The 19,195-nt window shown below is 34.6% G+C and overlaps 1 protein-coding gene across 4 annotated transcripts in view; it reads left to right on the forward strand.

Moving 5' to 3' along the window:
- Positions 1-19,195, forward strand: part of EXOC6 (exocyst complex component 6) — a 169,808-nt gene that overhangs the window by 118,439 nt on the left and 32,174 nt on the right. For all 4 annotated transcript variants that reach the window (XM_069461027.1, XM_069461029.1, XM_069461028.1 and 1 more), the window contains 2 exons: positions 2,368-2,509; positions 16,104-16,177. In XM_069461027.1, coding sequence (XP_069317128.1) covers positions 2,368-2,509; positions 16,104-16,177 — 216 coding nt within the window. The remainder of the gene's footprint in view (positions 1-2,367; positions 2,510-16,103; positions 16,178-19,195) is intronic.

Below are 19,195 nucleotides of genomic sequence, written 5' to 3' on the forward strand. Positions count from 1 at the left end.
AAGTTTTTGATTGAGAAATTGACATTCCATTTGAGATATGTAGTTTTTCACTGTGTATAATGTCTAAATACTAAAGACTCATTCAAAAAGTTTTTGTTTCTAGTCTGACTTTTAATATGTGATTTAAAGAACAAATGTTGCTCTTGTAAGCATCTTGAGAATATAATTATGTTCTTTAATACCTTCTAGCAAACAAACTCCATGTAAACATTTTTGTACCAATATATTGTAGCATTTATGTTTCGGAAATTTTTCTCATGATTTTGTAGCTTTATTGGTCTTTGTGATAAGTACAAAAAATAAAATTATCAAATATCACTGGGCAAATATTTTTTGATGCAGATGAGGCAAAACATGGCATATCTTCCAAAAGTCATTATTCCTAACCATATTTATAGATCTTTGCAGTCAAATCCTATCATAGTCAATCCATCACCAAATTATGTAATTGTCATTGAAGGTAGCCACCCTAGGAGCAGTATTACTCCGGAAAACTTTACCTAAAAGAGTCTTTATAATACTTTATTTTAAACTTCTAGTTGAAATGCAAAGCTTGTTTAAGGAAGCAATTTATACTAAAAGTGATGTAGTCAGCTGTGTATTGTAAAGGCTAAACATTTAAAATTGTCGTTTTTAAGAAAATAGTTTAGGCTGGGCACGGTGGCTCACAACTGTAATCCTAACATTCTGGGAGGCCGAGGCGGGTGGATCCTTCGAGCTCAGGAGTTCGAGACCAGCCTGAGCAAGAGCGAGACCCCGTCTCTACTAAAAATAGAAAGAAATTATATGGACAACTAAAAATATATACAGAAAAATTAGCCGGGCATGGTGGCGCATGCCTGTAGTGTAGTCCCAGCTACTCCAGAGGCTGAGGCAATAGGATTGCTTGAGCCCAAGAGTTTGAGGTTGCTGTGAGCTAGGCTGACGCCACGGCACTCTAGTCTGGGCAACAGAGTGAGACTCTGTCTCAAAAAAAAGAAAAGAAAAGAAAAGAAAACAATTTAATTAAGGCCATCAGTGAAAGTTGACGTAGAGTTTTAGGGGCTTATTATGGTAGAAACTATTTAATAATTATCTTGTACATTATAGTGAAAGAAAACCACTAGTATGTGTAGTTTACTTAACTACATATTTCTAAATTACCAGATGATTTTAAAACTTAATTTCTAAACCTAAATGCAGATCTGTAGATGATTTTGAAGTCACATTGGTAGGCAAGCCTTTTTTTTCCCTTTCGGCGTAAAGCTATGCTATAGATGAATGTTCTGACTAGAAGTAAGGATTTATGAATCAGTATATTTTGAATTTTAGGTGCAGTTTGAATAGTAATAATAAATTACACTGTTAACTTCCTTTATTCTGGTTTAGTTAATTATATGAAGAAGAGCATAAAGAGCACCATATGGATAAAATATTCTGTCAGTAGGACAGTTATTTTATATCATAAGTGTCATATTTTAATGTGCTTTTAAAAGTTTTAGTATTATTTGTTGTATAAATTTAGATGTTGCATACATCTTTTTTCTTTTAATTTATTTTGTATTGTAGCTATTTATGGGGTACAAGTGCAGTTTTGCTACACAGATGTATTGCATCGTGATGAAGTCAGAGCTTCAGGGCATCCATCACTAGAGCAAGGCACATTGTACCCACCAAGTAGCCTCCCATCATCCTCCCTCTCACCCTGCCACCCCTCCTAGTCTCCATTGTCCATCATTCTGCACTCTGCCTCCACATATACACATTATTTAGCTCCCACTTTTAAGTAAGAACATGCAGTATTAGTCTTTCTGTGTCTGAGTTGTTTCACTTCAGGTAATGGCCTCCAGTTCCATCCATGTTGCTGCAAAAGACATGGACATTTAGGTTGATTCCACATCTTTGCTATCATGAATAATGCTGCAGTAAACATACAAGTGCAGGTGTCTTTTTTATATATTGATTTCTTTTCCTTTGGGTAGATACCCAGTAGTGGGATTGCTGGATTGTATGGTAGTTCTATTTTTAGTTCTTTGAGAAATCTCCATACAGTTTTAACGTGCATTTTAAAAAGTACTTGCAACATTTTAAGAGATCAGAAAGAATAAATATTTTTAAACTGGTATTTTAATTTTCCTTTGTGCAGTTAGAGCTTTAATGATATTTGTATCCTGAGAAAGATGAGTAGACTAAGAATTTTAATTTTAGTTCCCACAATATAAAGGCATAGCCACTGAGAATACAGAAACAGAAAGACCAATAGTCATTATCGTACCAAGCAAAAACAACGAAAAGAATGTCAGGTATGTAATTTTTCTGATACTTTATAATGTATTTCTGTGTTTGTTTATTTGTTTGTTTTTTGGTTTGGTTATTTGTTTTAAACAGGGGAAAGTTGCCCAGACAGCTTGCATGTCAGCCTGCCAGCATCTGTCAACGTCCTTAATGCGGATGCTACTGGACAGTGAGTTAAAACAAATAAGCATGGGAGCTGTTCAGCAGTTTAATTTAGATGTCATACAGTGTGAACGTAAGTACCATATTGGTTACATCTCCATGCATTTCTAGGAATCTATGTTTAAATTATATGAAAAGAATTGTATATGGTAGGATAGTTTGGAAAGGAGGGAAGAGGCTTGATTCCAGCTAAACTTTCATCAGCCTTAGGAGTAAGCCTAACTTCCAGGAAGAGAAAAATATCTCAGGTTCACATTTAGGGGTTCTAAAGAGAGGCACTGAAGTGGCGATCCAGATTGGGATAATTAAAAAGATGACTCGTTTTTCCCTGTATCCCTTCCTTTGGTCATTCTTGCCTTCTTTCCAGTACTCTCCTAATGTTAATCATAAATGAATGAAGTGATTGTAAGTTTGTCACTTTCACTTTCCCTGTAAGTAACTTTTTAGATACTTGCTTGAAAAATAACCTTAGGACCCTACATTCCAAAGAAGCTTCTGAAATTTTGTTTCTCTTTCCCAAAGATTTCTCAAGCCTTTACCATTGCCATTGTTTCTCACTTTGTTTAGGTAACAAGGTTAGCAGATTCCATAATCTAATGTTGACATTAGTCAATTAGCTCCAAAACTAATTGGATATGTTATTTGGTTATTGGCCTTGTTACATATGCTTCTGGATATGGGTTATATTAACTTTCAAATTAGTACTCTTTAAGTTCAGGACATGAGTATACATGAGCAATTTTCGAGCAGTGTTTTCAAATGAGTGGTACACGGATTAAACCATGAAAATCCCTGGTTGACAAGTTAGTCAGGCCCCCCATTGATAAATTGAAAGTCCATGGGGGCACAAGAAGGATTATAAAATATTTGTCTGCAGAAAAATTTGCAATAACATATTCTTTGTGAAGACATTAAAAAATGTCAACAGCATGCCACTGAAGCAAGAGTAACACATTTTTTTGCAACAAATATCAAATATTTGTGTGCCCACTGTGTATAAAGCATTCTGCTAAGAAAAACATAATATTAAAGAAAATAATTATGTAAACTTTTAAACAAGTTCAGTTGTTTATTATATACACAACAAAACCCAAAGTTTTTTAAAAACCTACCGATTTATTTTTTCAAAAGAAACATGTTTATTTAGAAAGCAAAAGAAAAATAGTTTTTTCCTAGGGAAGAGAAAGATTAATTTTCTGTTCCTAGAAAGCATTTATAATTTTCTCTAATTGGAAAACCCTTATTGTATTTCTTTCTCAAAATAAAGCTATGACTTATAAAATATTTCATATTTATAAAAATATTTATCCCCCCAAAGCACTTTTTTTATAAGTTTTTAAGCCCAATGTAATTGTTGTTACCATTCTACAAATAGTTTGAATCTGATTTGTTGAGGTTCTTTAAAAGTTGTCTTGTGATATCATTCCAGTGTGGCATTGCTCATATCAATATCTTACATAAATATTGCTTGAGGTATTTTGTATTATAGTAGTCCCCCGTTATCTGCAGTTTCATTTGCTGTAGTTTCAGCTGCCTGCAATATAGTACCGTAAGATATTTGTGTGTGTGTGTGTGAGAGAGTGAGAGAGAGAGAGAGAGAGAGACCACATTCACATAAATTTTATTATAGTATATTGTTATAATTGTTCTATTTTATTATTGGTTATTGTCAATCTCTTACTGTGCCTAATTTTTTTTTTTTTTTTGAGACAGAGTCTCACTCTGTCACCCTGCATAGAGTACAGTGGCATCATCATAGCTCACTGCAGCCTCAAACTCCTGGGCTCAAGTGATCCTCCTGCCTCAGCCTCCTGAGTAGCTAGGACTACAGGCACACACCACCACGCCCAGCTAATTTCTTTTCCATTTTTAGTAGAGATGGGGTCTTGCTCTTGCTCAGGCTGGTCTTGAACTCCTGAGCTCAGGCAGTCCTGCCTCGGCCTCCCAGAGTGCTAGAATTACAGGTGTGAGCCACCATGCCCGGCCTTTGCCTAATTTATAAATAAAACTTTATCACAGGTATGTATGTATAGGAAAAAAACATAGTTTATATAGGGTTCATTACTGTCCACAGTTTCAGGGATCCACTGAGGTCTTGGAACATATCCCCTGCATATAAGGGGGGACTATTTTATAACATCCTTAGTTTGGCTTCAGAATGTTATCATTTGGTTATGTCTTCTAAATTAGATTTATTCCTCAAAGATGGCAATTACTATTTGATTTAGGCATCTTCAGGTGTCTGAATCTTCTCTGTATTCTTTTACCTCTCCATAAAGGGCTAGCATAATGATCCTTAGAGAAAGGCTTATGCACCCCAAAATATTCGCCTCACTATCCTGCCATGGGACAGTTTTCACTTTTAGTTACTCCTTTGGACAGAATTACAGAAAGCTCTTTTTAAAAGCTGATATTTTCTTGAAGAGCTAATCTCCAAAACAGCAAGAATGGCCTTGAGTATGAGGTTATAACTCAGTTAAGGAAGTCTGGGGTTAAGTGCAAGAGGGGTAAACCCTGGCCTGATGGGGGCTAAAGTTCTGGCACTGTAGGTATGGAAAGGAGGAGACCAGAACTCAAAGACAAACCATAGAAGATGACTCAGCTTCCTTTAAGATTTTGCCTATGGTTGGCTCTACTCCTTAATACTTACGTATTACCTTAATCATTATTTCTTAATACAGTATGATACATTTGGTACTTACTGAACAAAAGAAATTGATTATATTTTTCATGTTTATTACATCACCTCTGGGGTTAAATGTTCTTTTCTGTAAGGCATATTCTTTACTTTAAGCAGTGTAGTATAGACAATGAAGAAGTCTTTCATGGTCTTCATGGTGCAAAAGAACTATCCACCCATCAACTCATGACTTTCAGTGATTGATACATAAATCGTTTAAAAATAAAACTTAGCTTTCTCCAGTGAATATGTTAAGAGAATTTTAAAGATAAGTTTTCATCCTATTTTAAGGAATTTTTTGGTTTGTTTTTTTTTAAATCTGAAAGTAAGTTTTTTAAAACATAGAATTTATTTTCAGTATTAATGTAAGTATGAATGCTTTCTACATATTGGGACAGGGAAAAGAGAAGAAAGGGAGACAGGAAGAAGAATTTGGCTAGGTAGAAGGAAGGCTAGAATGCATGGTAAATTTGTGAAGAGAAGGAATCCAGATGCCGTGGGAATTGACTGGGACATGAAGAAGAAAATAGGTAGGCAGTTCAGGTGAAGAATCCTAAAAGCTGAAAAAATCATTGCATTTCTCCACCCACCTGGTAATAACACACAAGTGCTCACACACCCCCCACCTTAAAATCCTCTCTAAAATAACCCTGCCCCCTGCCAAGTAGTGGTCCAGCCATTCCTTGAACATTCAATTTGGGAGATTAACTACTCTTCAGAAAATGCATTTCATACAGTACATCGCTCTATCAATCTGTTACATTCCGAAACCACTTTCTCTCCAAATTTCTCTTAATGGACCTACTTCTATCTTAGGGCTAGAGTCACCACTAGTCTATGTTGTGACTTTGTGCAAATTAGAAAAGGTGTTCACATTAAAAGGAAAAAGTCCTCCAGAGCTGTCCCCTTTCTATGAATTATCGAAAGCTTGCCCCTTTTCCAGAGCCCCTACTAAGGCACATAGTTAGTCAAGTGAAATGTAAGCTGGATTTCAGCTCTCCCCTCGCCCTTCTCCTTAGCTGGGTACTCATGTATAGGAAGCAGCCTGACAACTATATCTGCGCTACACAGAAAAAACCAAACCCTCATTCACAAGCCAACTATATGAAAACTGCTATTATATTCCTCTGAATCTTCTGAAGGCCAGATATCAACTGTTCCTCTTATTGTTCCCACATCATAAGGTTTTAGATTCAAAGATCTTTGAACAAACTGGTTTGATTATCTTCTGTTTAATATCTGATAACCCAAAATTAAATGCAGAGATTACCCAGGTGTAGGAAACCAGAATATTGTGTAGCTATGCTGTCAAATACATTGTTCCATATTCTATACTTTGTTAGTAAAGCCTAAAATGGTATTACCTTTTTTTGGCAGCCAGAGTATACTCTCCAATCATGGAAGCTACAGAGTTCTAAAATCTCTATATCTTTCCTGTGCCCAGCCTGGAAGTATATTTTAAAAAACAAATAAGATTATGCCAGGCCAGGCACGGTGGCTCACACTTGTAATCCTAGCACTTTGGGAGGCTGAGGTGGGAGGATCACTTGAGGCCAGGAGTTTGAGACCAGCCTGGGTAACATAGCAAGACCCCAGTCTCTACAAAAAATTTTAAAAAGCAAGCTGGGTGTGGTGGCATGTGCCTGTAGTCCCACCTACTTGGGAAGCTGAGGTGGGAGGATTGCTTGAACCCAGGAGTTCTACATTACAGTGAGCTGTGGTTGTGCCACTGTACCCCAGCCTGTACAGCAGAGTGAGACATGTCTCTTAAAAAAAAAGTTAATACCACCTATAGATTTGCAGTCATTCTTTCTACATGTTTAATGAGGTCATTAGCAGAATGTTGAACAAAACATCAAAACGTGGTCCCCAGATGAGCAGCGATAGCATCACCTGGGAACTTGTTACAAATGCAAATTCTTGGGCTCCACCTGCTGAATCGGGAACTCTGGGGGTGGGACTCAGCAATTTGTTTGAATAGGCCCTCCAGGTGATTCTATTGCATAATTAAGTTTGAGAACCACTGCATTACTTGGACTTCTCTTTCATATCAACTGAGATCCATTATTCAGAATCTTACGGGTATCTTAACATTTCTTTCTCAATCAATCAGTAAAAAGAAATAGCGCTGATTTGTCTACATGTTTGCTTATTTTTTCAAGCAATGTATGGTGTTCTGTTCCCTAGTATTACTTGTGACCAGTGACACGCATAAACCTGTGGGGTAAACTAGCTTGAACTAAAATTTCAGACTGCAATTATAAAACAGATTTTTTTTCTATGTTAAGTCAACTGATTTATAGGAAGACTCATTTATTCAAATGATTAATGAGAACCTATTGTATATTATATAATGGGAAATCAAAGATGAATCAGGCTTCAGAGATTTCATAGTCTGGCTGAGATGGAGACAGGTAAATAACTATAATAGAACATAATTCTTTATAGAACATATATTGTATGTAAAGGGGGAGCAATTAATTCTACATGCCATGAGATTGAGAAAATTGACTACAATAGAAGTGAAATTTGGCTAAGTCTTAAAAGATGAGTAAGATTTCTTTGAAAGTAGGGAAGGGCGTTCTGGGCAGAGGGAATGGCATAGCCAAAAGCACTGTGATGAGAGAATGCTTAGGGAATCTTCAGACAGTCTTAACGTGGCTAGACTAGAAGGTGCATGATTACAATATTAGAAGATATGGCTGAGAAAAGTTAGACTTCTGAATGGTTGGACTTTATTTTATAAGCAGTGAAGATTCAGTGAAGCTTTTTAATCAGGACAACCATGACTTGATGAAATTTATGTTATAGAAAGTTAACTGTAGGCCCGGCACGGTGGCTCACATCTGTAATCCTAGCACTCTGGGAGGCCGAGGTGGGAGGATCACTCAAGGTCAGGAGTTTGAGACCAGCCTGAGCAAGAGCGAGACCCTGTCTCTACTGAAAATATAAAGAAATTAGCCAAATAACTAAAGATATAAAAAAAATTAGTCGGGCATGGTGGCAAATGCCTGTAGTCCCAGCTAATGGGGAGGCTGAGGCAGGAGGATTGCTTAAGCCCAGGAGTTTGAGGTTGCTGTGAGCTAGGCTCAAGCCACGACATTCTAGCCTGGGCAACAGAGCGAGACTCTGTCTCCAAAAAAAAAAGAAAGTTAACTGTAGTGTCATGGAAATTTGTACTGGAATGAAGGAGAGATTGAAAGCAGGAAGACCTATTAAAAGACTATTGAACTTTTTCATGTGAAAGATAAAAAGGGCTTATCCTTGGACAATGGGAATGAAGAGAAGAGCATGGGTTGCAGACATTTTGGAGGAGGAAATACAGAGAAGAGTGAATGAGTAAAGTTACAATTCAATATGATTAAGATGGTCAGAATCAGAGAATCACACAATGGCAGACATCTAGAAAATGCATCCTATAGTTGGGGGGTGAGGTGTGTTGTGGGGTGAGGTGTGAAGAGGGAGGAGGGGGAAGGGGGAAGAGAGAAGAGGAGAGATTTAACCATCCAGGATAGATAGTTCAATTAAATTCAACATAGAAGATTTGAAATTGCCGGTTCCCTACAGAGTTTTATGCTCCTAGTAAAAGGTCTATAAATGTTTATTTGTTGAGTAAATGAGCAAATTAACAAATCAGGAAGTCTCTATAATCTACATTTGTCTCTTCTAGAGTTCTACCTTTGTTTGTCAAATCAGTTTTAAGCTGGTCTGAGCACAAGTCAAGAAATGGAGGCCTTGATTCCAGTCCTGGCTGTGCCTCTAACTTGGGCAAGTTGACTTGAACATACCATTCCACCATAAAGAGGCCTCAATTTTTTCCATAAGATATGGAATTTGGAATTGATAATTTTAAAGATACAATCTAGTTCTAAGATTCAGAGACAGTAAAATGTTAAGACGATGAAAAATGTAGGGGTTTGGAGTCATAATGCTTTCATATTTATTATGTATGTAGCATTTAGGGGATGCAGTGGTAAACAAAGCAGAAAAGGTCCTTACCCTCTTGGGCTTTAAGCCCAGTGAGCAAGCAGTCATTAAATAACTTTGCTATTAAATATGATTATGAATTATCGAATTCTATGAAATACATGGTGCTTTGAGGAAATATAACAAGCAGACTTACCTTAGATACAGAGTTATATAGATTGAGAATACTAGATAGGATCTACACATGAATGTAGAGGATACTTTTGGTTAACTAGTGTGACTGCATGTTTAGAGAGAGTCAGGAGGATATACAGGAATGCATACTTGGGAATTGCAAATATAGCTCCCTCTGAAAGCTGCATTGAACCTTTGATCCTATTACAGATTTGGTGTAAGTTCAAGATAAATTTCTTCTTAATTGAAAGAGTATTTGCCCACCTTGGTATGGCAGTGATGTTCTAAATCTGTATATGTACTTTCTTTTATATTTATTGAATACTTATTATATATTGGGCCCCAGTACAGATACCTTACAGATGTAAGTGTATAGAAGAAAAGATCACTATGTCCTCTTAAATTCTTTCAAAGGTGTCAGAAATCTTTCATATTACTAACAAAATACAGAATATTTCCAAAGCACCAGGCAATAGAAGGATGCTATTCCATATTTGAAGTATCCAGAATTGGTCTAGAATGTACTTTTTCATGCACTCTACACAAATACCTAAATTAGGTTATCAGCTTCTAAGCGTTTAACATCTTAAATCTATAGGTATTAGAAAAAGCATTAGAAAAGCTCCAGATTAAAGAGTGCTGGCACCTGTTTCATTGTTGAGTTATTGAGGAATAGGTAAGTCTCTAGGTGTGAAGGCCTCGGTCTTTCTTCATTTTGGATAGAGACTTAACCCACCTCAAAAATAAATAAATAAAGATGAAGCCTACTTACAGATTTTTTTGTGGCCATGACCTCGGAGCTTCTAATTCCAGCCTTGAATGAAAAGCCTATACCCCAAAATAAAAGGATTAAGGGAAAATCATGTGGATGGCATGAGAAGAATATTTCATTATACATTTTTTTAAGTAACCTGAAAGCTGTTGTACTGTTCTGATACCTGAATTTGTTCCTGCTTTAATGGCATCTAAGCTATCTGACTGAGGATACTTTGCCCATGTTAAATTCCAAGAAGGAGAGAGGACTAGATACAAATTTATATAAAAATGGGGTGATAAATATAGAGGGGCAGTTGGTCCTAGAGGCTTACATCCCACTGCTGCTAAGCACCTGCAACAGAAAATAAGTCTAAAAGCCAAGGTTCCTAACTCCAACACTCCTGATCCTGGACATAAGTTTTTCTTTATCACCAGAAAAACCACTAGATGGTGCTCTTAGTCATCCCTTCTAATGACACATCTGGTCCATATAGTATACATTCTTTGCCTAGCCAAAATTTGAGTTCTAACTAGCTACTTTAAATCTTCAGATCTAGATAGAAATGGAATTATAAGAAATATCTTCAATATCTAGAATATTGGTATTCATAGTCATTTATTTAGTTACAAAATTATTCCTTTTTATATGTACCTGCCTTGTCATCTGCAAGCAAGATCTTGAGACTTTAGCCTAGTCTCCTCACCCTCCCTTTCAATCTTCTGTCAAGCTTTCAGTCTATTCACTCTTATGACTCCATGGATGCTCCTTCTTCCCCTTCAGCTTCCCCTGTGGCAATTCTACCTATCCTATGTAGATGTTTTCTATGTTGACATTATAAGCAATCCACATTCTTCTTTACCTTTTAGTAGAAGTAATGGTCAACGTAGGGCAAGATTTTTCAAGGACTTCGTTTCCTCTGAGTTTAATTTCAGGGTAGATTTTATATTTTCCCATGTCAAGATAAATACTTATGGCCTGACTTCTTGGCAATCTTCCTTCCTGCTTGTACCAAACCCTGTGCATCTTGTATAGATCCTGAGGGCAGGAAGGACCTGTTTTCCTACTTTAAAAAAAATTCTTTTATGTATATACAAATAACCCATGTTTTGGCCAATGGATATTCCTTATTCTCTTAAAACTTCATAGATTGCCAATTTGGAAGATACTTTTTTGTGATCACAACCTAGACAGCTGGCATTATTTTTTGTTCTCAGTATCATCTAAATTGATTCAGACTGGTCTTCTTCCCAGTTAGGCTGATGTAGCAGAGTCTTACCCTGTTGTTGTAATAGACCTTCCCAATAAGATTAGACACCTCCTTCTTTAATCCTTTTTTGAGAGTATTTTAAAACTTGGAATCATTTATTATTATTAAGTTCTATATTATGGTAGAAAATAAGAAGAGATGACTCTCATGAAGTCATTTTATTTTTGGAAAGGAAATAGTCGAATTGGAGGATTTAAGAAAACACACAAAGATTTAGAATAGCTTTCTTTAAAAAAAAACTTTATAAAGCCTGGAAATTACTTTAAAATATCTTATTGGAAGAGTAGGAACAATGTGTGTTTTTTTAAAAATACCCATAAAGGCATGGCTAAATGCCAAAGACAAAGACAGTATAAAAGGGAAGTAGGTACTTTTTTAAAATTAAAAGATATCCAAAGGGAAGAGAATAAAGAAACCCTAAAATATGACAAATCATATACAAAATGAGAATCTAGATGAGCCAAAAAGGACTTTGAAGACAGTTTACATCAAGAGATTCCAAAAATTAGTCACCAATTCTTTAAAAATTTCAAAGGTTGAAATCTACCTCAAGAATTATTAGTACCAGTAGACAATATTAGTAAAAATGAATTATTTATATTTCTATTTATTTATTTAACATATGTTTATTGAATATTTCCTATTCAGTAGGCATTGGGGTATATAAAGGTAAAAGAAATCTCTACTTCCCAGGAGGTTCTTGTTTAGTGGAAAAATGTACAATGTCATTTTTGTTGAAAAAAGCATTAGAAATATTCTCACCCACTCTTAATTATTTTGATATAAATACACTAAGAGTACACAGAATGATCTAGATTTGCACTGTTCAGTAGCCACATATGGCTATTAAATTTAAATTAAAATAATAAAACTAAAAATTCTGTTTAGCATAGATATGAAACATTTTCATTATTGCAGAAAGTTCTATTGGAGAGCATCATTCTAGATCTAATCAATAAGCTAGATAATATATCAGTTACCAGTACTGGATGGCATTCCCTTAGAATTTATTTATCATTTCATTTTTTTCTTCATTCACTTAAGAAACTTTAATACTCAATTACATGTCTATTCAGGCATTGTGCCAGGTAATAAGGATATAGAAATGAAAGTACAGTTTCTACCCTTAGGGAGTTCATGGTCTGGTGGGAAGTCCCAGACAAGTAAGCAATTATAAGGCAGTAAAATGAGTGCTTTACTCAGGCTATGCACAGGAAGTTGAAATGAGAGCACAGAGGAGGGACCTAATCCAGTCTGCAGGGATAAAGTCTTTCCAGGGTAGATAATGATTGAATTGAAGGGTAAGTAAGAGTTATCCAGATGGAAAAGAAGAAGAGGAAGGATGTTCCAGGCAGAAGGATCAAAGGCGCCATAGAAACAGACTGGTATATGCAAGGAAGTACAGGTAGTTTGGTGTGGAAAGAGTTTAAGGTGCCCCTAGGGAAGTGGTAAAAGATGAGACTAGAGAGGTAGGCAAAGGCCAGATTACAGAGGACCTTAGTCTTGTTTTATTGTAAGGTGATGAGAAACCATTGAAGGATGTTAAACTGTGAAGTAGCACAAATCACATTTACATCTTACATAAATCATACTGGGAGAAGTGGATGGAAGATTGCATACAAGAAGCAGGAAGACCCGATAGGAATGTGTTTTAGTAATCCAAGCAAGAAATGACAATAGTTTAAACTAAGGTAGGGACAGATGCAGACTCAAGATGTTTTGGGAAGTAGAAACAACAGGATTGACTGCATTTGAGTTTTAAAGAAATAAAGGGGGAAAATAGGAAGCTGTTAATCAAATTGAATAGCTTATAATTACAAATGTCCTCTGTGCCAGATAATTATCAGATCGCTAAATTGCCTCCTATCCCCTAAAAAATATTTGAGAAACAGCCCTGAGAGTTACAATCGAGTGAGTTTCACTTCTATATTGATTAGGTTCTTGTGAGAGGTGGTATAGAAGATGAGAGGTTGAATACTTAATCATATTCTGGATTGAATAGCAAGAGATGTCAGTTAGCTATGTGATCCTGGGTGAGTCACTTCACTTTTAATTTTTCTACCCTATAAGATGAAGGACTCGGTAACTTTTAAACTGAGTCTTCAGGGGACTGTTGGTGGTATTTCAAAGAGAATGTATCTTCTAGTTGCAAGATTTTATGATCCATCACCTGCATGTCCTGTTTATTAAAATAAATTATTGTAATGCTCAGAGCAGATGGTGTGTGAGATAGTGCTTTATAAATTTTAAAGTGCTATTTAATATATAAATTTATGGTACTATTATAGTTTTGACACTGAGCTCTTTGGTTTACTGCCAAGCCTATGGGGCTTAAACTGTGGTATCTTAAATAAGAACCAAGTGAGAAGAAAAATGACAGGTTATTTTTAATAAATAAAAATTCTGGGAGATTAAGTAGATAATAACTGTAAGTATAACTGAAATTGAGCTGATTTTATGCCTGATAAAGTGAGTCTCTGTCCATTATAGGAAATCTTTATTTACAAGTTTATGTGTATATGTACACGATGATGATAGAAGATAAGCTAACAAATATAGCCTTGGTTGGAAAACACTAGGAATTCATGGTAAATTGTTACTTAGAGATGGTAGCCTGAGACTGTGGTCAAAAAAGCTAACAAAATGTTGAGTTGTCTTAAGAAAAGTATTTTTAAAATTAGCGTTACTTTTAACAGGCTATTACAGGTTTGCTCATCATTGTTCTATTAAGATCTAATGGTACTAGAGAAAGATAACTCAGTTATCTAGGACCTGGCAGACGGTGATGGAGATGCCACTGTATGAAAGTGTACCACTTTTCATTGAATGAAAAGACAGTGATATGAATAAATTGTAAATACTTAAAAGTGTGACTAGATTTGTTCACTAAATCTTGGTTTTCTGGAAAGAGGGGGCCTGAGAATGATGAGTTTAGTCAACTATCTAGTGACTATAACTACTTAGTACCTAGCAGAGAACCAAAAAGTAAGGGGGAATAATGGTGCATCTCTGAGTAACCCAGAGATTACTCATGCTCAAAGGTACATACACTCAAAGATATATAAAACTCCTAACCTTACTAGTAGTGGGAGGGGCCCTTGCATAGGCTATATTTGCTCTTACTTTAAACACAATTCTAGCAATTAATTAGCTGATTAATAAGAGAGAAGAGGGAGAGAACAGGGAGTAAGAATTTATGTTAAAACTGCGAGAGGGCTGATTTGGTTAAAAAAAAAAGTACTAGAGGGAAGGCAGAAAAATTAGAAAAGCAAGACACAAGAACTTAAATAGCACAGTATTCTGATCTTTTTAACATAACAGAAAACAGCTCCTAATATCATAACAGTCCCCCAGCATTTTACTGTATTGTGTAGAACAAAAAGTATTCTTTTTTTTTATTTTAATAGATTTAGGGGGTACAAGTTGACTTTCATTATATGTATATATTGTATAGTGATGAAGTCTAGGCTTGCAGTGTACCCATCACCTGAATAGTGTACAGTGTACTCCATAGGTAATTTTCATCCCTCACCTCTTCCCACTGTCCCCCTTTTGAGTCTCCAGTGTCCATTATATCACTCCGTGTGTCCCTGTGTAGCCATAGTTTAGCTCCCACTTAAAAGTGAGGATGTGCAGCAAGAACAAAAAGTATTCTTAATAGTAACTTAGAGAATTATTAAAAATGTAAATAATGATTAGTATACTCAAAAAATAAAAAACAAGGGAAGTATATATTTTAGAATTCCATAAAAATGCTTAAGATTAAAATGTTTTGATGCTTAAAACGAAAATTAATATCAGCAACAATAAAAACTTAGTTTGAATTCCTCATTCCCCAAAGATACCAGATAAATTATGCTAGATTTTTATATATGTTTTTAAAATTATTGATTTTGAGTGTTTCTAAACTGTATTTCACACAGAATACGCTAAACTTAAGAATTATTTTTGTTATTCTAAGAACTGTATTGGCCAAAAATTTAAATAGCTTCTAAAATACCAGCTGGGATAAATTCACAAATGAAAAATCTATAACATTCTCTAAGAAAATTAAAATATTAATGGGGTGGGAGAATGGTTACAGGTATTCTTATTAGAGAAGCTTTCATGTAAAATGATAGGGTCCTTTTTTATGAGCCAAGTATTTTATCTTCAAAATAACTAATATTGCAACTGCCCTAAATTTAACCAAACAGGCTATGTTAGTAGTATTAAAATCTTTAAAGCACAAAAATTTAATGAAAACTCTTCTGAAAGTTTTAAAAAATCTTTTCTTAAAGTGTCTTTTATTGAGACATGATTCCTTTATGGAAAACAATTATGAAAAGGCATGAACACACATTCCTGCATCATCCTGATTTTGCTATTTAAAACATTTTACCTGTTGTCTACATGTAAAGCTGACTTTTTACCTTGGTGTCTGCTATTAGCTAGAGGTGGGATTTTTATAGAGCATATTTTGTAACAAAACAGATGTTTTGAGATATGTTGACAGCCATGAAATTGGTATAGTTTCAAAATGCTTCTATAATTGTTCACCTAAGGCTAAAAAGAGTCAGAAAACTTTACTTGATTGAAGTATATTACTACTCTTAAACTTTATGTAGGATAACTCTTCTAAATTTATTATGATTAAGGATTACATTGATTAAATGGCAGATTAGAAATTTTAAATTATTAAAGTTTTTGTGGTAAGGGTGTGGAGAACATTCTCAGTAGTGGAAATTAAAGATTATAAATAATCTTCATTTGAAATGGTTATATGTAAATATTATAATACTTTTGTAATAAGTAGAAATTAATTCAGCAGTAAAACTCCTATATATTTTGCAATCTTGTTTTTATTCTTTTTTTTTTAATAGTGTTTGCCAGCTCTGAGCCTGTGCCAGGATTCCAGGGAGATACCCTGCAGCTAGCATTCATTGACCTCAGACAAGTAAGATGTAATAATGTACTTCTCACTTATTGCCTTCCACCTCTTGCCTTTTTTTTAATGCTACAGGAATGTTTATTTGCCTTGAAACAACCTATCTTTAGAAAAATGCTTCCTTAATGACTATGTATTTAATACTTCTCTCTGAATCTCGAATACATTCAGTGTCTCAACTTTATGGAGCATTCTCAGCAGTGAATATTTAATGTAGTCTACCTGCTAAGCATGTGACCATGTAATAACTTTGTACTTTAGTGACACTTGAAGTTTATTTCTTAATAATTTCATTGTCATATATGAAAATCGGTGATATTAACATTAATGTGAGGACCCAAGTTAAATGCAAATTGTTACAAGCTAGAAAGGAGCCCCTTGCTTAAAAATGCTTTGTCAATAGTAAAGAATGCTATTCTTATAAATTTTCTGTATGGCTACAGAAAGAGGGATAAAATTAGTTTTAAAAAAATAATGATATATTTACATAATTCTTTTCTGGTCACAGTACTCTAAGTCTAGTAACAAATTGCAATAATTTTTAAAATCTAGTCATCTTACTACTCTTTGCTATCTCTACTCTGATATTTTCTTTATTTTCCTCCCTTTTTTCATCTCCTCATATTTTTTCTTTTTGCTCCTTTCTTCCTCTTTCCCCCTCCTCTTTTTTCTTTTTTGTTCTTAATCCTGGGATTAAGGAGCTTAATAAAGCAGGGGAGGCACAGGGGTGTGGAGGAGGGGGAGGATCCAAGTTAGTGGGCTGGGGAGTGCTAGAATTGACAGTAGGAGTGACTGCTGCCCTTGGCAAAAAGAACCCTGTGGAGATTGAAATAAAACAAAGCCACAGTGATATCAATGTATTAATGGTGCCTGTTCCCCCTAGGGGATGAAGATGAGGCTTCACCATTGGTATGAGCAGACTTTACCGTAAAGATGGTTGGAGCAGGACCAGTTTGAGCAATTAGGGAACTCTGATTTCAGTAAATATTTGAAAATAGAGCTATTTTTGCTCTAATTCTAAATCAGTGTTCAATAAACACTTATCTACATATTTATTATTTACATAGGAGAGATATGATTGAAATAGATACAAAAGTAATATAAGAGATAGTTTCATCTTTATGAAGCTTAAAAATCCTTTAGAAAAGCAAAATAACCATAAGCTGGTTAGGAATCCTTATCATACAATGAATATGTGGAAATAAGTGGTATGTCTTCAAGTCAGGTTTAGAAGGAAACTGAAAAAGCCATTCCCGTCTCTAAATTATGTATTTAAAGCATTGAACATAAAAAATATGTTTGTATTTACTTCAGTTTGCAATTGGTGCTCAGATATTAAGCCAAACAAGGAACACTGTTATGGGTGACCTAGATCTATATATGATTAACCTTGCTGAGTTGGGGAATATGTAGAAAATGAAGAAAGTGGACTTTGGACAGTTGAAAAAACTGAGTCTCCTCTATATCAAAGAGTAAAGGATTTTGCTTTTTGAAATCTTTAAATTATCACTGGCTAAATATTTTATAGTATCCTGTGATCCTATTTTGATCAAGTGTTTTAAAAGCTTTGATATTTGACATACTTCCCAAAATCAAATTTCAAATTCTAAAATTCAGTGGTTTTGACTTAAAACTTTTGGATATTCCAAAAAGGGCCCCTGGAAGTTCAAGAGAGATGTATTAAGCTTATTTGATATATAAAAATCTTATAAGAAACATTGCCAAATAAGAAATGGTATTTGACTTTCTTTGAATTATATTTATATAAATGTTATTACTGTGTATTCCAAAATTGTATGAGATTCCTAAAATTCTGAAATGTCTTGGCACATGTTATATTTAATTATAATTATGATTATTATGTTAAATCATTATATGCAACAAAAACAATCATATTTCCTTGTCAACTGACATTTTTAACCATGGCTATTCTAAGTCTTTTGCCATCCACAGACAATTATAGCTTTACTTTGATTCTTCTCAAAAACTGGTTTACAGTCGGCTATAATCCAAAATTTGCTTCTTCAAGAAAATTCATGAAAAAGACCCTGACAAAATACTCTTAAATACAGGTTTCTGATAACTTTGGAAATCATACCATTGGACTAGGTAAAAACTTCCAGGACTCTAATTAAAAAGCTGATGCATTCATAAAGATTGCTAACCCAACATCAAACAAAACAAGAATTAATTAAATGGGACTGAACTGATGGGAGACAAAAATGATTTTTTATGAGTTTTTATTTAAAACATTGCTGATTCTTTTTATGGGTTTTTTTGAGAATTAAGAAAAATTTTTAAGCTCTTTATAACTTACAGGAATTGGGTAAAATATACTTCTGTGAACAAAATTAAAATACTTTTCTCTCTACCTGATTTCTTCAGAATTTAGAAACTGTTCATAACTATTCTTACTTTATGACAATATAATTATATAAGTTCAATAAGAATCTTTTCTTTTGTAACAGGACACATTGAAAACATTGATTATTTTACCAAGGCTTTGACTAAAATGTCATATTTTCATATATGACCAAACTGCTTTGAGAGATTGAGGTTGACTTTATAAAGCCAGTAGACTTTTAAAAAAGACTTGTCTACATGGTTCCCTTACAAGGTTCTGGCCTTGTGGTTAAGTAAAAAATGTCACTTTCTGACAGGCCCAACAACCTCAAGATATTTTGGGGACCTCGAAAAGAGAAAAATTCACTCAATTTGTACAGATATTACAGTCATAGTCTGATGGAAAATCCTTGGCTTGATTCCTTAGCCTTGAGGCTTTTAAAAGTGTAATCCAAAATTCCTTTTAAAAAGTTCCAGCAAAGCCAACTTAAAAAGAGCCCGTATGGCCAATCACTGTTCTTGTTGTACTTTATTCAAATAATCAGACCAAATATAATAAGACTAAAACTTATTTTACAAATAAATTGGTCCTATTTGTAATTTGTCTTTTTTTAAAAGGGGGTGACTAGAAGAAATTATATTTTTTAAAATCCTATAGTACACCTGTTATTAGATTCTAGCCTT

The sequence above is a fragment of the Eulemur rufifrons genome, chromosome 28 (assembly GCF_041146395.1).
Source record: "Eulemur rufifrons isolate Redbay chromosome 28, OSU_ERuf_1, whole genome shotgun sequence".
NCBI classification, from domain to species: domain Eukaryota; kingdom Metazoa; phylum Chordata; class Mammalia; order Primates; family Lemuridae; genus Eulemur; species Eulemur rufifrons.